Source organism: Hylobates moloch, unplaced genomic scaffold (assembly GCF_009828535.3).
Source record: "Hylobates moloch isolate HMO894 unplaced genomic scaffold, HMol_V3 SCAFFOLD_20, whole genome shotgun sequence".
Taxonomy (NCBI): Eukaryota; Metazoa; Chordata; class Mammalia; order Primates; family Hylobatidae; genus Hylobates; species Hylobates moloch.
This window is the reverse complement of record NW_026652295.1, coordinates 35,348,405-35,370,148: the sequence shown is the minus strand read 5'-3', so window position 1 is coordinate 35,370,148 and position 21,744 is coordinate 35,348,405. Positions and strand designations below refer to the sequence as shown.

Here is a 21,744-nt window from a genome sequence, read left to right as displayed (position 1 = left end):
GTTGGCTTGCAGACCACACAACAGGCGCTGGCTGTATCTAGCATGAGGAATCGCAGAGACACCCACGGGACTTCCTGCAGGAAGGAAGAGGAAGAGAAGTCGTATTTATTGGGCCCCTACCCTGGGAAATTCCCCACGTCGGTGCTTTTCACAGGTTGTTGCCCTGAGAGGCAGATATTATCATCCCCTAGTCATGAAGGAGGAAACCAAGGCTGCAAGCAGGAAAGTGACTCAACCAAGGTCACACAGCTAGAAAGTGGTAGAGATGGGAGTCAACATGACATCTCACTCCAGAGCTGGCAGCTGCTACAGGCGCTGCCACCGCTTAACCGTGACCTTCCTGGGATGACACGCCAGCCTAGTGGCTTCTGGGGGCTGGTCTTCAGGACATTCACACGTTTATTCAACAAATATTTACTGAGTGCTACTGTGTGCCAGGCACTGTTCTAGGCACATCGGATACAGCTGGAAATAAGACAGACCCAAATCCCTGGTGCTTATATTCTAGTGGGAGGAGACAGAGAAAAAAAACACACACACACACACATGCCTGTGTGTGTCAGCTGATTATGAGTGCTATGGAAAAAGTATAAAGGGTAAAGGGACAGGCAATAGAGGAAGTATTGAGGATACTGGGGAAAGGGAATTCCAGCATTCCTGCTGTAGAGAACAGCACATGCAAAGGCCCTGAGGTGGAGCTCACAGTGCATTTCTAGAACAAGCCACTTTCTCTGCAGTGCAAACACACCCAAGTTCATCCTCTCTGTGTTCCTTCCTCACTCTAGAGGCCCATGGCAGTGCAGCCAAGCCTGGTCATTTGAGTCAGGCAGACTGTATCTCCAGACCTAGAAGAGGTCTTCGGGACCTCTGGGGTTCCTCTGAGGAAGCTCATTTTCTCCGTCTGTAGAGTGGGACTAATAAATCATCCTCACCTTGCCACTGCACAGGGCAGCTGTGACAGACACATGGGAGATGCAGGCTTGTGAACTGTAAAATTATTCTGCTCATTCAAAGGGGACTGAACACCACTTCTTTGATTGTAACTGCTTCTCAGACTGGGGCTTAGAGTCCTATTTCCTTTGTCCAAGGCTGTGGTGTTTCTTAGTGGGGACGCCGTCAGCATTTGGGCAGGAAAATTCTTCATCTCACAGGATGTTTAGCACCCCTGGCCGCTGCCCATAGCTACCAGTAGAGCCCCAGACATTATGAGAACCCCCAAAACTCTCCCACACTTTCCCAAATTCCCCTAGGGAAGACAGCACCTTCCCCAGCTGGGAATGAAAAGGTTCAAAAACCACTGATCCCATCCAGCCTTCTTACTTTAGAGATGAAGAAACTGTGGCCTAGAGAGGGCATGTGATTGGTCCCAGGTCACACAGTGAGTTGGAGACAGAGCGGGTCGAGGCCCAGGTCTCTTGACTTTCCTTTACTCCGGCATTTCCCCATCTTCATCACGAAAAATCACCCAGGATGCAGAAAGCTTGTTGAAATACAGACGCCCAGGCCAGTTCCCTGGGATTCCACTTTAGGAGGCCCAGGAATCTGTGTTTAGTGCTTTTCATCCCCTACTTACGGTGCGCAGAATCCCCTGGGGATCTTGTGAAAATGCCAAGAATCTGCATTTCTGCATTTCTACCTGGCATCGAGGTGATGCTGATGCTGCTGCTCTAGGAACACTGCCCTTTGAGTAGGGGAAAGTCTGCTTTCGCCCTGCGAGCCCCCGGGTGAACCCATATGGTCAGGGCAGTTAGGGCATTGCTGCATCCTGGGGGGCTGGAATGGGGAGCGGTCAACTCTGTCTGCAGATTAGACTTACGTGAAGAGCTAAAAAAAAAAAAAAAAAGATCTCTGAAATGTTCATGTAGCCCTAGAAACTCGGCTATAATGGGTCTGGGCTACAGGATGATCTAAGAGCCCCCCCAGGGCATCTCATGGTCATCAGTCAGGGTTGAAGCCACTGCCGTGGTCCACTCCTAGTGAGTCTGAGCTGCCACACTTGGAAGGAGGCCTGTGGTTCATCCAGGTGCCTAACACCTTAGCCACAGTAGGTGGGGGTCTTACTGCCAAATAAGGGTGGTGCTCTCACCTGGCCCTCCCAGTGAGCCTGTAAAAACGGCTGAATCTTCATGAATAGGGGGCTCCCAAACTACCAGAGAGGAGTTCGTTCTCTTACACAGGTAAAAGGTCCTTTGCCCTAATCTTGCCTCATTTAACTGGCCTAGGATGCCAGGCTTTCATTTGTCTCCTTGATTCTAAATTGTTATGATAATGAGCTGCCAGGTAGCTGCCTGTCTTGGCAAAGCCAAAGCTAACTTTGCCAGGGCATAGGTTAAAAGGCCTCTGCTTGGCGGAGGGGGCCTGGGGTGGTCAGTTACCTCTGGGGAAAGGATGGGCTGCTTGTGAGGGAGGGTCTTGGGTCTGAGAGGGATGAGATGGGACCGGTAAGATTTAAGATAAGCACAGTCCAAAGAGGCACATTTCAGGACTAATAGCTCTAGGCACATGGACGCCTGAAGCTGGTCGGCATTGGCAGGTTGTTAGACCTGTGCCAGGAGGGCCCCTTTGTCCTCCACACCCCACCCCAGGTCCCTGGGGCTGGACAGCCAGTGCCCACTTAGAGGAAACTAACGCCCTTCGCTTGGACCCTGGCTCCACTGACACAGATGGGACCCTTCCGTCAAGGTCAAGAGTGCAGGCTCTGAAGTCAGACACACCCTGGTTTCAGATCTCCTCTCTGCCCTGGCAGTGTCCTTGGGCACATTGCATCACCTCTTTGAGTTTCAGTTTCCTTGGCTATAAAGTGGGGATAATAATAGTACTTCATGGGATGGTGTGGGCAGTGCATGCAGTCATGCATGCAAAACTGGCACATGCCGAGTGTTCTGTCAATGTCAGCTCTCGAATCATAACCCATCTCCCCTGACCCCAGGCTCCCCACTGACCAAGCTCCCTTTTGTTTTCAAGGTCACCCTGCTTTCCTTTGCTGTGGAGTCAGAGTGCACCTTCCTCGACTATATCAAAGGAGGGTGAGAAGAAATACAGCCAATTTCATGGGCCTTGGGGAGAGGGAAAGGGCCCCACACACCGACAGGACCGGCTCTGGCCCCACCCTGGCCTCTTCAAAGCCCTGGTTGAAGGCTGTGGTGCTGGGCTCTGAGCAAACGCTGGTGTCTGGGCCGAGACAACTCGCCCAGAGCCCTGCACATCCCCAGATCCCGAGCAGCTTGGAGAGAACTCCTGAGCCAAGGAGGCTGGCCTGGGCTGTGTCAGGTCTCCATGCAGAGACAGGACCTGGAGCTGGTAGGGACTCCGTGACAGAGAGCCAAGGGCTTGGGGAGGTAGAGAGAACCCTGCAATAGGAGTCAGGAGGCTCTAGGCCTCTCTTTGCCATTAATTTGCTGGACCCCTTTGGGCGAGTCATTTTTCCTCTCAGGGTATCAGTTTCCTCCTCTGTACACAAAGCGAACGGAGTAGGTAAGTGTTAAGGTTCCTTCCAGCTCTGAGCTGCTGACACCTCTGATCTGTCTGGTTGCGGGAGGGGGACAGTGATTAACCTGCTCACTGTTATTAGGGCCCTGTAAGGGCAGCAGGATTGGGGATAAGCCAGGGGTTGGTCCTGGGGCCAGCAGGTGGTCAAACATGAGTTTGAGGAGCAGAAAGAACCACCAGGGACAGTGTCTAGGCCCAGACGGATGGGGGAGCCAGGAGGCCCCAGCCAGCAGCTCATGGAAAGAGTCTGGCTCTAAGGGTAGAGCCTGCCCAGCGTGCTGCCTGCCAGGACAGGTGCCAGGTCAGGGCGTGGGCAGCCAAGAGCCCGCAGGTGAGTGACTGCACCTGTCTGGAAAGGAGACAGGCAGGAGCAGCTGCCAAAGGCTCATCCCAGCCAAGTGGGCCCTTGGCTGCCTGGTTCTCCAGGGCAGAGGGAGAAGTCAGGTCCTGGGAAGCCACACTCACTTTCCCATGACACCACTCCCTGCTGCCTTGAGCTTGCAGTCCCAAGGCTGCAAGCTCTCCTCCTACCCACTGAGCACACACCCTGCCTCCAGTCACTCAGGGGCTCCTCTGCTCTTACCTGCCCCTCCTCTGGGCTGACTCCAGACCCTGCCTTTGCACTCTTCCCCCATCAAAATTGCTTCTCTCTCAATCCCATTAAGCAGCCGCCGCGTACAGTCCATAGCACCTGGTAACTCTCAAACACCCCTCATCCTGTTTATTTTTATTTATGTTTATTTTATTTTATTTATTTTTTGAGACAGAGTCTCACTCTGTCACTCAGGCTGGAGTGCAGTGGCACAATCTCAGCTCACCGCAACCTCCGCCTCCTGGGTTCAAGCAATTCTCCTGCCTCAGCCTATCGAGTAGAGTAGCTGGGGCTACAGGCACGCGCCACCACCCCTGGCTAATTTTTGTATTTTTAATAGAGACGGGCTTTCACCATGTTGGCCAGGCTGGTCTCGAACTCCTGACCTCAGGTGATTCGCCTGCCTCGGCCTCCCAAAGTGCTGGGATTACAGGCATGAGCCACCAAGCCCAGCCCATCCTGTTTATTTTTTTCATTTGCATAGTACCCCCAACTTACAGGACACAGTGGGCAGGATCAGAACAGTTATCCCCATTTTACAGAGCTGGCCTGAAGCCACACGCCTAGATGGTGGCAGGGTTCCTTCTCTCATAACGTGCTGCCTTTCATTCTGTAGTAATGAATCAGTCTAGCCTGCCTGACTCGCAGTTAGAGGGTGGGGTGGGATGAAGATGGAGACTGATGAGTTAAAGTGCTGGATGCTGTGAGGTTTCATCGAAAAAAGCCCTCAGAGACTGAGCTAAGCTGGTGCCACCCATACTGGGCAGGTTATCGCCCCAGAGCCAGCCCTCTCTTTAAACTCTCTGGAGAGCCTGAGTGAGGGAGCTGGCTCCAGGGACTGAGAGCCTGGCATGCATGCCCAGGCAGGAAGCTGATGTCTAGGGATCCTCTCCTCCCTGGCCTCCCTCACCTGCCCACCTGGACCCAGGAGGAAGGGTACGGGTACTTTGGCCCCACTGTCAGAGGAGGAGCCGGTTGCTCAGCAGCCTGTGTTCTACCCTTAGGCAGGAGAGACTAGGCTGCTGCGAGCAATTTTCCCACAAGAAGATCTGCTTTCCAATTGCTTCCTTTCCCAAGGCTTTTCAGAACCCAGGGCAGAGGAGGACTAGTCAGAGTGAGGCCTGCCTTTCCCCTCACCCTGTATTTGGAAGAGCCAGGCCAACAGTGTCCCTCCAGTATAGTCCCACAGGCCAGAATCATCTTCCCAAGAGTGGCCCTGGGAGCAGGACTTTGACCCTCCAAATGTCTCCCTACCTCTAACAAAGACATGCGTTCTATATTCCACACTGAAGAGGGGGTGACAATGAACAGCAGATGAGTATGGTAGGTCAACTGCTGTAACACATAATCCCCTAACCTCAAGCCTTCATACAAATAAAGGTCTGTTTTTCATCTGTGGGATGGCAGGGTTGGGTGGGGAGGTGATCCACGCAGTCATTCAGGGACCCAGGCTCTTGCTAGCTTGTGGCTCCTTCTATCCTCTGGAATCCTCTGGATGCTCTGCCCCCAGCCAGCAGAAGAGGAGAAAGAGGTGGGGATGACTGTCTGTGGCCAGCAGACCCTGGCTTGGGTCTCCCGCTAACCATGTCCTTGACATTTCCCTGGGGGTGAGGGTTCCATGAGCAGCAGCTCAGCTGTGATCAGGTGGTTTCTGATAGGGACCTTCTGCTGTGTTTGTGATAGGGATCTTCTGCTGATAGAGCTGTGGTTTCTGATAAGGCACCTTCTGCTAAATGCAAGTGAGGTGAGGCCTACCTGATCTTACATCATCCATAGCCCCAACTAAGAATTACTACAACAGAGTTTTCCCCAGTGTGATCCCAGCCTCCTGTCCTCATAATCCCTGGATGAAGGCAGTGGACATTTTTTCAAGAGATAGATTCTGGGCGCCACTCCAGACAAACTCAATTGGCATTTCTGGGGTGGAGCCCTGGAATCTTCTTAAGCAAGCACCCGTAGTGATTCTATGCTCACTGCCATGTGAGAACCATAAGACTAGACTTTATCAGGAACTTGTGTCTGTCAGCTTTGTTCTGTCTGGACCCAGCAGAGAACCTAGAATGGCCAAGCCCTCAGAGAGTCTCAACCCTGAATCTGAATCCTCAAAACCTAACTTTTTATTATAGAAAACGTTAAACACATGCAAATGTGGAGAAAAGGTATAATCAACCCCGAAGGTACCAGCTTCAGCCACTACCACATCATAGCCAGTCTTGTTTCATGCACTCCACCCTCCATTCAGTCATTTATTATTCTTTTTTATTTTAGTGGTTTTTTTTTTTTTTTGAGGTCTCACTATGTTGCTCAGGCTGGCCTTGAACTCCTAGTCTCAATCGATCCTCCCACCTCAGCCTCCCAATATCCAATTGGAAGCAAATCCCAGCCATCATATTTTATCCCCAAATGCTTTAGGATGTCTCTCTAAAACATAAGGACTCTCTCTTTATCAAACATAACCACAATATCATAACCACACCTAAAAAATTAACAATTCCTTAATATTAAATATCTAGTAAATGTTTATATCTCCCCAATTATCTTATAGTTTTAAAATTGGTTTGTTTGAGTCAGAAATCCAGGCAAGAGCCATAGGCTGTGATTGGTGGGTTGGTCTCTTAATTCTCTTTTCATCTATTCATTGCCCCCAAGCACCTGAATGGCTTGCTAACACAGATTCCTGTACCTCACCAAGAGAATCTAATATTCAGCCAGATGTGGTGGCTCACACCTGTAATCCCAGCACTTTGGGAGGCTGAGGCAGGAGGATTACTTTTGCCCAGGAGTTCAAGACCAGGCTGGCCAATATAATGAAACCCCATCTCTGCAAAAAGAAAAAAAAAGTTAGCCAGGTGTGGTGGTGCGTGCCTGTGGTCCCAGCTATTCAGGAGGCTGAGGTGGGAAAACTGCCTGAGCCCAGGAGGTTGAGGCTGAAGTGAGCTGTGATCACACCACTGCATTTCAGCCTTGGTGACAGAGTGAGACCTCTTTCAATAAAAAGATTCAGGAGAGCTAGATAGAGTCTGAGAGGCCCAGCATATTCCCAGGAGATGGTGCTGCTGCTGACTCTGGTAGTGCTTCTACAGAGTTTCCCAAAGACTGGATTTTGCTGGCTGCATCTCCTGTGGTGTCATTTAATGTGTTCTTCTGTCCCTTGTATTTCCTGTAACTGACTAGACAGCTCTGGAACCTCAATCCGAATCAGGTTCGATTTTTTGGTAAGACAACTTCATGGGTGGTATTCTATTCTTTCTTTAGGAGATGCATAATGTCTATTTGACTCTCTTTTTTGTCAGATGAGTTTTCGTCCTGAATCTCACTCCAAATTTGAGTCAGCAATCCAGTGAGACTCAGCCTCACCCAGCCTACTCAGGTGGGCCCAGGGGGTAGGGTTTGTGGAGGAAATAAGTGACCATAGCCACATGCCCACACAGAACACAATCATCTTCAAAGAGCTTTCCTACTGCATAACTCTTCTGACGCTCATTAATCCTTTTAGGGGGACATAGCTGGCATTACTATCTCAGCTCTCCAGAACTAGAAAGAGATGAATGACTTCACCAAGGCCACATACCTGGCAAGCAGCAGAGCCAGGGTGGTAGCCAATGTCTAGCACTGTCCCCCCTCCCACAGCCCTGCCTCCCTCCAGGTGACTCCCCTGCTGTTCTCCCTCTTCTAGGACCCAGATCAACTTCACTGTGGCCATTGATTTCACTGCCTCCAATGGTGAGTTGGGGGATGGGCAGAGGAGCAGGGGTGGGAGGAGAGAGCTTTTAAGGGCTGTGGCATCTGGCCCTGGCTGGGACCACGACCCTCATACTCTCTGGCCTCTTCCTCACCAAAGAGGATATACCTAGGTCTGGAGGACCAAAGATACAACCAAGATGGCAGAGGTATCCCCAGGTTGGACCATTGACATAAATCTGGGCTCTGAGCCACAGCCTTGTCCTTGAGGAACACGCAGTCTCCCTGGGGGAATTGGGATTGTGTGTACTCTGGGCCTATGGAGGGCCCTGGAGATGTATCCCCCCGGGATCAAATCCCAGCTCCTCTGTGCAGTCCAACCCACAGGCTGGAGTGGAGAACCAGAGCCAAGACTGAGTTCTGTGGTGTTCAGGGAGGCAGGATCCACCCCCTGGCTGGGGCTGCCCTGGCTTCCTTCCCTCCTCCCAATTTCTCCAGTGTCAGCCTGTGGCTGAGTCACTAGGAGCAATAACGGTGCCAAACTTTACATGATTAGAAACGTCACAACCTCCCTTGGGCTCTGGACTCTATTAGGGGTGCTCAGTGCTCATTTCTGCGCCAATCAAAAATGCCCAGGTCTTGCCCTCTACAGGTGTCAGGAGCCCCTCTTATAGCTGTAAGTCCTAGCATCATAGAGCACTGGGCTATCAGAGCTGGAAGGGGCATTAGTAATAATAACACTGAGGATAGTTATCACAATATCGATAGCACCTGTGCAATACTCACCTCAATCCTATGAAGTAGGAACTATTATTGTTCTGATTTTACAGGTGAAGAGACTAAGGCTAAGGTTAAGGAACTTACCCAAGATCACATAGCTAGTAGGAGGCAGACAGGATTGGTACCTTGGCAATCTGTGCTGTACTACCTCCCATCAATGAACAAATAAGTTAAATACAGACTGTATTAGTAGTGAAGAGGGGTCTAGGGGGAAAATCAAGCCAGAAAGAAGGATAGGAAGGATTGGGGGAGGCTGTAATTTTTTTTTTTTTTTTTTGAGACAGAGTCTTGCTCTGTCGCCCAGGCTGGAGTGCAGTGGCGCGATCTCGGCTCACTGCAACCTCCGCCTCCCGGGTTCACGCCATTCTCCTGCCTCAGCCTCTCCGAGTAGCTGGGACTACAGGCGGCCGCCACCACGCCCGGCTAATTTTTTGTGTTTTTGGTAGAGACGGGGTTTCACCGTGGTCTCGATCTCCTGACCTCGTGATCCGCCCGCCTCGGCCTCCCAAAGTGCTGGGATTACAAGCGTGAGCCACCGCGCCCGGCCCGAGGCTGTAATTTTTAATAGGCTGCTTGGAAAAGCTCACACTGAGGAGGTGACACTTGAGCAGAGACCTGAAGAGGCCAGGGAGCGGGCCAGGGAGTGGACATCTGGGGAAAAGTGTCCCAAGTAGAGGGAACAGCCATCGCCAAGGTCCTGAGGTGGGAGTCGCGAGGGGCTGGTGAGGCTGGGACTGGCGAGTGACAGGAAGGAGGGTAGGAGATGACCAGGCGGCCAGATCATGAGTGCCTTGCAGGCTCTCCTGAAGACTTTGGGTTTCATTTTGGGGGAGGTGGAAGCATTGAGCATTTTGGGCAGAGAGGCATGATCTCTCCGAGGCTGATAGGCTCAGTCACTGCCGAGCTGGGTATGGGCTGAAGGCACAAGGGCAGAAGGAAGCGGGAGATCAGTAAGGAGACTGCTGCATCCTATAGGCAAGAGGGTGGTGGTATGGGGAGGAGGAGAGGAGGAGGAGGGATTCTGGATCTGTTTTGTTGAAGGATTTAATATGGGGTATGAGAGAAATCGAGGAATCAAGAATTAATAAAAGTTAGGGGTGCCCTTGGACACCCCCTTCTTCATTCTGAACCGGGGGTGACTTGGAGGGTCTAGATGGTCAAAGGTTCCCATGTCCTATGTTACAGGGAACCCCTCACAGTCCACATCCCTGCACTACATGAGCCCCTACCAGCTGAACGCCTACGCGCTGGCGCTGACTGCCGTCGGAGAGATCATCCAGCACTACGACAGTGACAAGATGTTCCCTGCCCTGGGCTTCGGGGCCAAGCTGCCCCCGGATGGCAGGGTGTCCCACGAATTCCCGCTGGTAGGAGGTCCCGCTGGTGGGAGAGGAGACTGACCAGGCTGAGGGTGTGGTGACAAGCTGGGGGTGGGGGGGACGTTTCCCTTCCTCTGAGCCCAGGGACTTAAGGCTCAGCCTCAGTGGAGGGAGACTGCCTGCTCTGTGTAGGGGGGCTCCGGAAATCCACTCCCTTCCCTGATCACAGTTGCTGCCCCTCCACGTCTGAAGCTGCCTGCCCACAGCTGGCTCTGGCTTCCTTGTTCCTGACAAGACACAGGTGGAGGTGGAGGTGGAGGCGAGCTGTGGCTGACCCATCCCTCAGGGCCCCAGAAAAGTGAACAAGTGGTGTGGGTTGGGTATCCCTGAGTCAGTGCTGAGATGGGATGACGTGGATCTCCGGGGTGATGTGGAGCATGGCATCATCTGGGCATCCTGGGCCCTGTGGAGATGACTGCACAGGCCACCCCTTTCCCTGGCTCTCATGAGCTGGGGACACTCAGGCACAGCAGACGTCCCTCCCATGCCCGAGGGTGCAAGGCGCTGTGCTGGGCCCAGTGTGCATGTGGACAGATCAGCCACAGGTCCTTCCTGAGTCGCTCAGACCCAGCAGTCATTTTAGGGCAGAGTGGGTTTACCCAAGGTTCCCTGAGGGAAGCAGCCAGGGATCTCGGGGCATCTCTGAACAGGTACAGGGAGCCGGCTAAGGAGCAGGTTTGGACCCAGCTCACCTGAAGCATGCACTGCTTCAGGATGGGCCCTGGGAGTTCCCTCCCCTGCCCCACCACCCCACACCAGAGAAGAGCTGGGGGAGCCCAGGCCTGCTGGCCTCCCCACCTGGACTCAGTTCCCACACATCATGCACCCCTATCCTTCCTTCCTGGGCTCAGCCTCCCCGCCCTCTGTCCCCCAGAATGGCAACCAGGAGAACCCCTCGTGCTGCGGCATCGACGGCATCCTGGAGGCGTACCACCGCAGCCTGCGCACCGTGCAGCTGTACGGCCCCACCAACTTTGCCCCCGTGGTCACCCATGTGGCCAGGTGAGTGCCGCTGCCACCACCTCCAGGCACTCGCAAGGCCTCTGTTTCCATACCAGCCCTGCCTCTGGGTGGTGGGAGGGGGCGTCTCTTCCCACGCACTTGCCTTTCAGGGAGCCCTGACCCTGAAGAGATTCCCCCAAGAACTGTCACCTTCCAAAGTGTTCAGCGTCCTTGTTTAGGGGGGAACATGCCCCGCAGACAGACCTGAGCCCACACCTGCCCCACCCAGGAATGCAGCGGCCGTGCAGGACGGCTCCCAGTACTCGGTGCTGCTCATCATCACTGATGGGGTCATCTCGGACATGGCGCAGACCAAGGAGGCCATTGTCAACGTAAGCGAGGAGTGTGCGGTGGGGGAGGCGGTTTGAGGGGTGTCTTCCTTCCTGTTAGGGGAACCCTGGGGGTGTGCCTACCTCCTTGACTTTAGGGAAATGCTTGGAGATGACTTGGGCGTGGCTTCTCCTTTCCCTCCCTCACTGGGCCCCACTGCCCTCGTCCACCTCCTGGCCTCTGGCTGCTGAGTCCAGTGCTGGATAGTGGATTCTGGGGGGCGGAAGGGGTGCCCGGATCATGAGAGGTCTGGCTGGTGAGCTCTGTTCCTACCTCTTAGTCACACTCTGTGGTCTACTCCCTCCAGACCCTGATGGCTCCCTCATTAACCCATCTCTAGGACCGCTTCCCCCTTTCCCAGGCCGGCCTGGCCAGGTCAAAGGAGTGGGAGGGAAGACTCAGAGTTGGGGAAGCTCAGGAACGTGGCTCCGCGAGCCGGTGGTCTCCCTGTAAGAGGGGATGGGGATGACTCACCAAAGCAGACCTATGACCCATTCCCCCGGCCACCCTCCCTTTCTCCTCCGGGCACAGCCTGGTTTCCTTTGCTCTTTATCTCTGAGTGCCCTCCCTCTCCCTACCCCCTTTCCCGTGTTCCTCTGTCTCTCCATGTTCACTCTCCCATTTCTTTCCTGCCAACCCCTTCCTGTCCCTACCCCTGATTTCTCCTTCCTTTTAACTGGGTCCCAATTGGGTCCAACCTTCCCCTGCCCCCCATGCTGTCTCCCAGGCTGCCAAGCTCCCCATGTCCATCATTATCATCGGCGTGGGCCAGGCAGAGTTCGACGGTGAGTCCAGCTGCTGCCCTCCCCTCCTTTCCTTCCCTAGCCACACACCACTGCTCCCACCCCAGGTGTTTCCCCAGAGGCTGCGGTCCCCTGGGAATGACCCCTCCCAAAAGAGTGAGAGCTCCCGCCTGGGCGTGTGTGTCTGGGTGAGTGTGCAGGGTGTGGGATGCATTTGTGTGCTCAGGGAGGGGTGTGTCAGGCCTGGGTGTGCACCCACGCCCACATCCCAAGGCTGTGGGAAGGAGGCCCCAAGTCACTTCTTTCTCCTCCAGCCCTGGGAGTCTGGGGAGGATGGTGAGCCAAAGCACGGGGCTCAAAGTCAGAGGCTCACCTGATCGGGCTCCTCCTGGCCCCCGGCCTCAGTTTCCTCATCTCTAACACGGGGCATGGGCCAATGGTCTCGGCCCTGGATCGGCCGGGATGGAAGGACAAGTCCACTCTCCTGCCGGGCCCAGGGGTCCACCGTTAATCTCACCCCCATCCCCATGACACTCCTCCCCTCACAGCCATGGTGGAGCTGGATGGTGACGACGTGCGGATCTCCTCCCGGGGGAAGCTGGCTGAACGCGACATCGTCCAGGTGAAGCCCAGGCCTTGCCTGCCCCATGGGAAATTCAAGAACCCCTCTAGCCAGGTGGACCTCACACCCCCTTTGGGGGCCTCCCTGGTGAAGGGCCCGGGAGGGAGGCACTGGGAGCCCCAGAGTGGCCCAGCCACCACCGAAGGGAGTAGGAGTCAGTCCTTGGCCATGCTGTGCTCTGGGCTGGGCCCCTCTCTGTCACATCTGGGACACACTCCTAACATTGCGGGTGCCCAGCCAGAGGCCACACCCTCTGCCAGCCCTTCCTCAGCCCCCAGGCCTCTGTGGTCAGCCCCGTTCTGTTTTTTTTTCTGCCCCTTGAAGGCCGAGGCAGTGTCTTTAGTGTTGCTGCAGCTTCTCCAAGAATAGGCATTGCTCGGTTAACCGAATCAATGTAAGCATCTCCATGAAAGATGCAAATATAATGAGCAGGAAGATCTTTGTCCTCAGGGAATTCCCATGCAGTCTCTCGGAAGAATGCACCCTCCGCAATCACTTCCCCCACTCATCCCCTGCAGAGGAGGCCCTAGTGCTTAGGAGACGCAGAAGACAAAGCTGACATCCTCCATACTCCCTTGGTTTAAAAATCGGGGCCCAGTATCCCAGGTGTGGAGACCAAACACAGGGGGCTGGAAACCACAGCAAGGACAACCTGGGAGGTGGGACGGGCCCATGCTAAGGCCTGGAGGCAGGAGTGAGCCAGAGGAGGCGCTCAGGATGGAGGGCACCCCCGGGAAGAAGCCAGATGGGCCTGGCATTAGGCATTGGCCAGATTGGCCCCAGAGAGCAAAGGGATGAAGCGAGGCCAGAGAGAGGGCTCTGCTGGACAGGTCGGGGGAGACCCAGGAGGGCACGCGCCCCAGAAGTCAGGGATTCAGTTGGCATTTCGGAAGCACCTACTGAGTGCCTGTGCTTAGTACCGAGGTGGAGAAATCTTGTTCAGTGGTGTGTCCTGGTGTGGAATAGGGCTCAGTTTTTGTCGAGTGAATGAAAGAATAGTGACTATGATTATAGTTACTTACTGCCCAAACCCAGGGAGTTGGGGGATACAGTCCCTCAGGTAATTCAGAAAGGTGGGGGGACTGAGTCAAGTGAGCAGAGGCTGGGAGCGGGGTGGGGATGCAACCCCAGGCCTGGAGATTTTGGGGCCCAGGGTCCCACAGGAGGCACTGCCTGACCCTGCCCTCCCACTTGCCAGTTTGTGCCCTTCCGGGACTATGTGGACCGCACAGGCAACCACGTGCTGAGTATGGCCCGCCTGGCCCGAGACGTGCTGGCAGAGATCCCCGACCAACTGGTGTCCTACATGAAGGCACAGGGCATTCGCCCGCGTCCCCCACCCGCAGCACCAACCCACTCGCCCTCGCAGTCCCCAGCCCGTACGCCCCCTGCGTCCCCCCTGCACACGCACATCTGAACCTGGTCTCAGCAGGCAGGTGGCTGGGGCCTGGGAGAGGCCAGGCGAACAGGAGGCCAGGGCCCCAGACTCCCCGAAGTTGGCCTGCCCGGCCTTTGGGACATCTGTGTGCCTGGGAGGCTGCCAGGGGGTGGGGCTTCTGAAGACCCCTCCTCAATTTCTTGGCCTCACTTACTGCCCAAACCCAGGGAGTTACAGGGGTACGGGTGAAAGAGGGTTACACAGGGACCCAGCCCTTCTCTTCTTCCCCAATACCTGGCTCTAACCCAGCCAGGAAGGTGTAAACAATAAGGGTGATTGGGGTCCCTGTCGCCCAACCCCGGCAATCCTGTTTGCTTACCTGTCACCCTGAAGCCTGGGCTTGGCCTCCTCCAGCCCCCCATCTCCGTCCCATCCTCCCATGGTGTCTACTCCTGTCACTGAGTCCCGCCCTGTGGTCTATCCCATGCCCAATTTCCAGTGAGCCCTGTGAAGCTGATGGGTTTGCAGGAAGGCCTGAACATGTGCCCCCTCCCAGGGACACTGGATGCACTGGGAGCCCCGGGGACCCATGGGGTGCTGTAATCATGGACCGTAGGCCATGTGATGGGCCTGAAGTGGAGGCTGCTCAGCACAGAGCCCTTTCTGGTGCCTCTCGAGCTCAGTACGATGCAAGTTGTAGACACACAGATGGCCTGCGGAGGCCTCTCCCTGGTGTGGGCCCACAGGCACGTCCATGGTTGACTCCTGGCTTCAGGAATCCCTTCTTCCCTCCAGAGGCTTCCCAGGGCCCTCGGTGCCCATGCCTCTGCCCACGTGGGGGCCTGAGTAAGGAGTGGCTCAGCCCCACGTTCCCACCCTGCTCCTGCTCTTTGCCCTGTATCCCATGAGGCTAGGAGACAGGAGTCCTGGGTTTGAGCCCTGCCTCCCCCAGCTGCCTAATGTGGGAACCCAAGCAAGTCCCTTCTACCTTTTGGGCCTCAGTTTCCATGTCTGTATGACAAGAGGGTTGACCAGATGGCCCCAGGTTTTCCTTTAGGTCTGACGTCCTGAGGGTCATTCATCCCATGCCCAGCTCCCCCCATCCCACTCCTAACTGATGTGACCCTACTCGAGGCCGCCTTGGCTTTTGGGTCACCCTGTCCCATCCCATCACCCCAAACACACACTTGTCCTTCAGCCTTGGGCTCTGGCATCTGAGCCCAAGCTCCTGCCCCTGCTGTGGGGAAGGTGGGGAAGAAGGGGATCTCCCTCCTGGGCCCACCCAGCTGCCCAGCCTTTGCCCACTCGGGGAGCAGGTCATGCATGCCAGTCCCTGTTGCCGCATGGAGCTCCTCAGCCCACTGACCTCTCCGTGCCTGGTGCAGGCCGGGTCCCCATCTCCCGCCTCCGCTTCCCCGTCACGCATGGTGGTGGTGTTTCTATGGTGTCTGGTTCTGTGCCCGTCTCTGAGACAGTCTCTGTGTGGAATTTGCCTTAAACTGAAGTAAATTTGGTTCTTTTAGTAAAGCACGAAGTTTTTCTTTCTTCTCTGAAAAAAAGCACTGATGTTGCTGTTTGACAGGGTCCAGTTCTCCTCTGTGGCTTCCTTCAATTGTTTGGCTCAGTGAGATTTACAAGCAAAGGCCACATGCCACGCTCTGTGCTAGGCATTGAGGATGCAACCATGAACAAAGCACAGACCCTGTCCCCGCACGGGGCTTACAACACACACACAGATAATACGGGAGAGACACAGCAACACATCAACAAATAGGCTAGTAACATCATTTCAGGTGGTGGCAAGAGTTCTAAAGACACATGAGGGAGAAGGAGGGTGATGTTTTCGATGAGGTGGCCGGAGAGGGCCTCTCAGAGGAGGTCATGGTTGAGGTGAGCCCCCAGGAAGTGAGACAGGGAGCCACGCTGATATCTGGGGAAGTGAGCTCTAGGTAGAGGGACCAGCAGGCGCAAAGGCCCTGTGGTAGGAGCATCCTTGGTGCCTTTGCAGGAGAGCGAGGCCAGTGTGGCTGGAGCTGAGTGCAGGAAGGGAAAGTGCTAGAGATGGGGTTGGAGAGGTGAAAAGGCCGGAATGCACGGGCCGCGTAGGCCATGATGAGGCCTTTGGCATTTACTGAGTGAAACGGGAAGCCATTGAGGAGGTGAGAGAAGTAACATCATCAGAATTTCCTCTAAAATAAATGGATTGCTTTATTGCATTTGATCACTCATTCACTCATCTCTCAACAAGCATTTACCAAACATGAGTGCCAGGCCCCACTCAGGTATTGGAGACCATGCTGGAGATGCACACACAGAATTGCACCCTCAGGGGTGCCCCTGCTCTGGGGCAGTGAGCGAGGAAATACTACAACCATGGGGTACTGATGCCAAGCCATCAGGAGGGGCTGGGTAATCTGTGGGCACCAGAGTCACTGTGCCACGAGGAGTCTGACATCTCCTGTGCAATGGGATCGTCACCACCACCCCCATCCTTGCGGGGTCATCACGTGGCCAGAGTGACGAATACATAAGTTTGCATGTGATATATGTGACATGCACCCAGGACCCACGGCATTTTAGGTGCCCAAGAAACACTGTTTTCCTCTTGTTCCTCTTCAATATAAATCCCTGTGGCCATCAGGGACCAGGATCATAGCAAAAGGGGATTTCTCCCTTCTCTGGGCAAGTTTGTTCCCAGATTAGCCCTCCAGGCAGCCATTCCCACCCTGAACATCACAAGAAATTTGGAACTAATTCTACCGAAGTTTGGGACTTGTTTACTTCTTATGATTTTATAGTAAATGGGTGCTGATTCACAGCTGTCCCTATAATTACATGCCCCTGTGACTTACATTCTGATACGCTTGGAGTGGGAACGGGGTGGGGTCACAGCTTGGAAGGAGGGAAGTTCCCATAACCAGCAGCTCATGTCACCTCACCACAGGGGCCGTGGGAAAGTGTCAGGAGAGGGTGCTTGCCTGGCAGGGGAACTGAGGCGCAGAGCCACTGCCGGGGGCGAGACAGGACGCCAAGAGCATCTTTGCTGTGCCCGACACCGTAGCGTCTCGTGGATTCTTTCCCAAGGTGTGTTCCACAGAATACTGGCTCCCTGGCATGGAGTTTGGGAACCTTCCTGCTGTGCGTCCCTCTCGAGAGTCTCAGTGGCCTTTTGGGTATTCAAGCCTCTGGTAAGTCCTACAGCAAAGGGACCAGTTTGATTTGGTTCAGCCCAACGTTTCTCAAGCTTTGTATCACAGAGTCAGTGTGTGTGTGTGTGTGTGTGTGTGTTTCGCTGGTAACACCGTCACCAAGCAGAACCTGCTGTCTTGGGAATGTCAGTAGAGACAATCTCCCGGGTTTCCAGGCCAACACAGAAGCCTGAAGCCTGCCCTGAGCAGGCCAGAGGGCGGGCACTGAGGGTGGGAAAAATGGAGACTCAAACTGGGCTCTGGAGAGAAGGGCTCTGAAAGGGATCCCTGCCCCAGGTGCTTCAGGAAGAGAAGCCACAGGGAAGAAAGGAGGGCTTCAGACATTCACAGTTCCGGACTCATGGCTGCATGGTTGACTGGATTTTTGTCCCCCTATTCGACTGAGGGGTGTGTGGAATAGAGCTGGAGGGGTGGGCAGAGAGGGGAAAGGCTGTCCTGCCTCTGAGCTCACCCCCCAGGCTGTGGCTGCCCTCTGCTCCCCCTACTCAATCTCCTGGCCTTCGGGATTAAGGACCCTAGGCTGTTACCCCCCAGATCATTCTCCACCCACTTCTCTGCCTTTGGAAGCCCCTCTGTCCTCCTCTTGTCCACTCACCTCAAATACCCCTGAATTAATACAAATAAAATAATAGTAGCAATGACCAGCACGCATATGCACTTACTAAGCATCCTTCTAAGGACTTTACATGTGTTTAGCAAATTCATCTTCATAACAACCCTGTGAAGAAGGTATGTACTATGAGCATCCCATTCTCCAGATGAGAACACTGAGGCACAGAGGCTCAAGATCACACAATTAGAGAGCAGTGGAGCCTACAGAGATCGGAGCCTGAAGGTGGAGTGGGAGGATGCATCTGGTTACCTAGAGATGTGAGCTCTAGCTGAGCCATTTAGTTGCTTTGTGACCTTGGTTGGGCCATCTGCCCTCTGGGTCTCAGTCTCTCCACTGATAAAATAGAGGGGGTGGGCTGTCAGATCCCTAAGGGTCTTCCTATCCCCCTTGAATCTCAGCCCATCCATCAGCCTATACTCTTAGACCCCTGCCAGGCCCCACAGGCCTCCTGGGGCCCTGTCATGGCCAGGCTGGACAGTCGCCACCACTGAGGCTGCCACTCCCACACCTCTGGGATGCCTGGCCATCATCGGCCTGCAGAAGAGGTCCCTGAGTCCTGCCTGGAAGGGGTGGGAAAGGTAGAAGCAGAGGATAGGCCTGATAGCGCAATTGGAGGAGGCCAGGATGGTGCAGAGGCTGGAGGCCACAGAAGCAGCCGGTGTGGCAGGCAGGTGGCCCATGGCTGCCACACAGCCCAGCATGGAGCAGGGCCCCCACATCAGCACAAAAACCACCAGCACCACAAGGATGAGCCCTGTGTTCTCTTAATGCTCCTGGATGCTCTCTCCTGTGGGACCTTGGGGCTGGGTCCACAGGAGCCAGCCCACATGGCTGAAAGAGCGGCCCAGCCCCAGCATGCATGGCAGGAAGGCCAGGGCTCCCAGCAGGCTGAAGTAGCAGGAGGTCCCAGCAGGGCTGGGGAGCAAGAGGCAGGCCTGAGTCTCGGGAGCCCCCGCTGTCTCCTCCTCCACTGCCACCCTCTGGAACAGCCGTTGAGCAGGGATGCCGTAAGGCCCAGGGCCCACGTGGCCCCACAGAGCAGCAAGCGGGTGCCCCAGCCGGCTGGGAAGGCCAGGTCAGGCCGGGCCACAGCCACATGGCGCAGGAGAGCCGTGGCCACCATGCTATAGAAGATACAGAACGTGGTGGCTGTGTTGGTGGCCTGGCTAATGGTGCAGATGGCAGGGTCCAGCCACCAGTTGTGCTGCAGGAAGCTCAGCAGCAGCACCGGCACCACGCAGGCCACGAACAGCAGATCAGATAGCGTGATGTTCATCATGAGGCTGTGGGTCAGGGTGTGGAGCGGGTTGGGGGGAGCCTGGGCCCCAGCCCACCACCAGCAGCATGAGCCCATTAGCTGACAGCCCCACCAGCAAGATGAGGTCACAGACCCCAGCAAAGATGAGTCAGAGCAGTCGCTCAGGTGTGGCAGTGAGCTGCGTGATGAACGGAGCACTGGGCTTCATTCTCCTATTTCAGACACACAAGGACAAAGTAGAAAGTCCCAAAGGCCGCCTTCCCCGTTCCTGCTGAGCCTCCTTTTTTCACAGACCCCTGCATGTAGTGGGCCCAGATAATGCCTGTCCTTGGCACATTAGCCCCTGCAGACCTCATGACAACCCCATGGGATGGACTTCATCAGTACCCTGGGTTCAAATCCTGCCTCTGCTTCTTGCTAGCTCCAGTACCACGGGAGTTATTTATTTGTTTATTTAGAAACAGAATCTCACTCTATCACCCAGGCTGGGGTGAGATCTTGACTCACTGCAACCTCTGCCTCCCGGGTTCAAGCAATTCCCATGCCTCGACCTCCCAAAGTGCTGAGATTACAGGTGTGCGCCACCGCACCTGGCCCCTGGGAGAGTTACTTAATGTTTCTCTACCTCAGTTTCCTCAGCTGTAAGAAAGCAAAGAAATAAAAGAAATAAAACAGATGTCAATAGTAACTATCGTAAGTGGTAAGACTAAGGTAATTTTGATTTTCTTCTTTAAAATTTATTTCTAAAATTCTGCAGGGAGTACACATTGCTTTCATAATCTGATAAATATATATGTGCATACATACACACACACATATGTATCTATTTTTTGACAAAACAAAAACCCTGCCCTGTGAAACAAGCAGGTTTAATTTGAGGTTCAAATGGAAAAGTGGGTCTGAAAGGGCTTTGAGAAGGTGTGAAGCCCCTCCCAGTGGTTCCCAAGCTTCTCTGCACTTTGGGATCACCTGGGGAGTTTCACAAATACAGAAGCCTGGGTCCCACCCCTAGAGACATGACATAGTTGGTCTGGGCTTTGGCATTTTTGAAAGATCCCAAATAATTCTAAGGGCAGACCAGCTTGGGAATCACTGCCCTCTAGGTTATGCTGTGCAGGCCCCTGGCAGGGTTGGGGAGTCTGCACCCAGTGGTCAGACCTTTCTTCTCACCCCCGCTCTGTCCCACCTGTCAAGGGCAGGGGGAGTCCCCGATTGGGAGGACTCTGGCCAGAAGATGGGATGTAGACATCCTAGAGCCAACCCAGTGGCTGACGTCACCATTGGCCGCCCTGCAGGCGAGGCCAGGGCCCAGGAGCTTTAGCTGGAGAGAGGCTTGCCTGCTAACTCAGTACACATTTCCCGAGCATTTGCTCTGGACCAGGTTCCGGGAATCCAGCAGCAAACAAGACACAGCAGAGGAGCCCTCATTGGAGTTGCCCTCCCCTTTTCTACCACACCAGGGTGGGGGCTGCAGACACCCTTCCCCTGCGGGTTCAAAGCCAGGTTTGAAGGAGTCCCTGAGTCCCTCCTGCAGAGCCCCAGCCTGGGGAACTTGGCTTGGTCTCTGGGGCCCCAGGGCAGCAACGTGCCTGAGGGCAGCTGAGGAGAGACTGGAGAGGGGGCCTCTGTGAATCCTGATGTCGGCCACCCTCCCGGGTCCCACCAGCTTCAGGGACGGCAGGAGGAGGGGAATTGAAGGACCCGTCCTGGATGAAGGCTGTCATCCAGCCACTTTCCTGGCATTTATCACTGCCTTTTCGTCTCTTTTTCCTGGTCCACACCCACCAATGACATGGACTATTGCTGGAGGGGAATTGGCAGGGAGCAATACGAGGCTTCAGGGACCTGACCCCTGCTTCCCTGAAGCATCCGCGTGTTCCCATAAGCAGTTGCATAACTTCAGGGTTAAGTCTGTGGGTATCGGCGTTTGGGTTTAACACCGGCTCCAGCACTCACTTGCTACGTGACTACAGAGAAGTTACTCAGCCTCCCTATGCAGTACTTTCCTCTTCTGTGAGATGGGGGAGCACGCCTGATGGTGTGAGGGCTAAATGAAGTAGCACGAGCTAAGTGCTCAGAACAGTGCCTGGCATACGGTAGGCACTGGATAAAGGAGGGACGTCATTCTGCCCTTGCTCACCCTCAGTTCCCAAAAGCCCTCTTCTCTTAGAGCTCCTGCCCAGCCTTCATTCTCTCCCCATGCCCTCCCTTCTCACTCCGCAGCCTGAGTCCCATCAGCCCAGTCCCACCCTCTTTTTCTTAATCAGACTCTGGCTAAGCCTAAGCCAGAGCCCCATTGGCTGACATGCCCCAAGAACTCACCAATTGGCTGGAAGTTCACTCTGAAGTCTACCTCGAGTTTCTCCTGCTGCTGTCGTTGCCTGCTTTGTGCTACTCTGAGGTTCCTGGGTCCTGTTCCCTGGCTTGTGAGCCCTTTGACAGTAGGAAAGGCTGGTGGTCCTTGCACAGCTGTGCCCTGCCCAGCAGGTGGATCCGGCCCAACAAAGCCAAAAGAGGGTGTGGAGTTTCTCCCAGAACCCCACCTCCCGCGAACCTGAGTTGCCTGAGGCCAGAGCAGAGCTGAGCTGAGACGGGGAGGCCTGGGGGCCACTCTTGTACCCCAGGCCTCCTGCTCTACTGCCTCTCCCAGGAATCACACCCTGCCTAC

General features: G+C 54.8%; 1 protein-coding gene and 1 pseudogene across 2 annotated transcripts in view; one reads left to right on the top strand and one right to left on the bottom strand.

The window, feature by feature from the left end:
• CPNE5 (copine 5) overlaps positions 1-15,523 on the top strand; it is a 96,190-nt gene extending 80,667 nt beyond the window's left edge. For both annotated transcript variants that reach the window (XM_032141696.2, XM_032141695.2), the window contains 8 exons: positions 2,965-3,026; positions 7,758-7,804; positions 9,728-9,909; positions 10,796-10,923; positions 11,153-11,255; positions 11,981-12,038; positions 12,545-12,618; positions 13,817-15,523. In XM_032141696.2, coding sequence (XP_031997587.1) covers positions 2,965-3,026; positions 7,758-7,804; positions 9,728-9,909; positions 10,796-10,923; positions 11,153-11,255; positions 11,981-12,038; positions 12,545-12,618; positions 13,817-14,035 — 873 coding nt within the window. In that variant the 3' untranslated portion in view covers positions 14,036-15,523. The remainder of the gene's footprint in view (positions 1-2,964; positions 3,027-7,757; positions 7,805-9,727; positions 9,910-10,795; positions 10,924-11,152; positions 11,256-11,980; positions 12,039-12,544; positions 12,619-13,816) is intronic.
• Positions 15,524-18,582: 3,059 nt separating this feature from the next.
• On the bottom strand, positions 18,583-19,284 carry LOC116460477 (pyroglutamylated RF-amide peptide receptor-like; annotated as a pseudogene).
• Between the last annotated feature and the right edge of the window lie 2,460 nt (positions 19,285-21,744).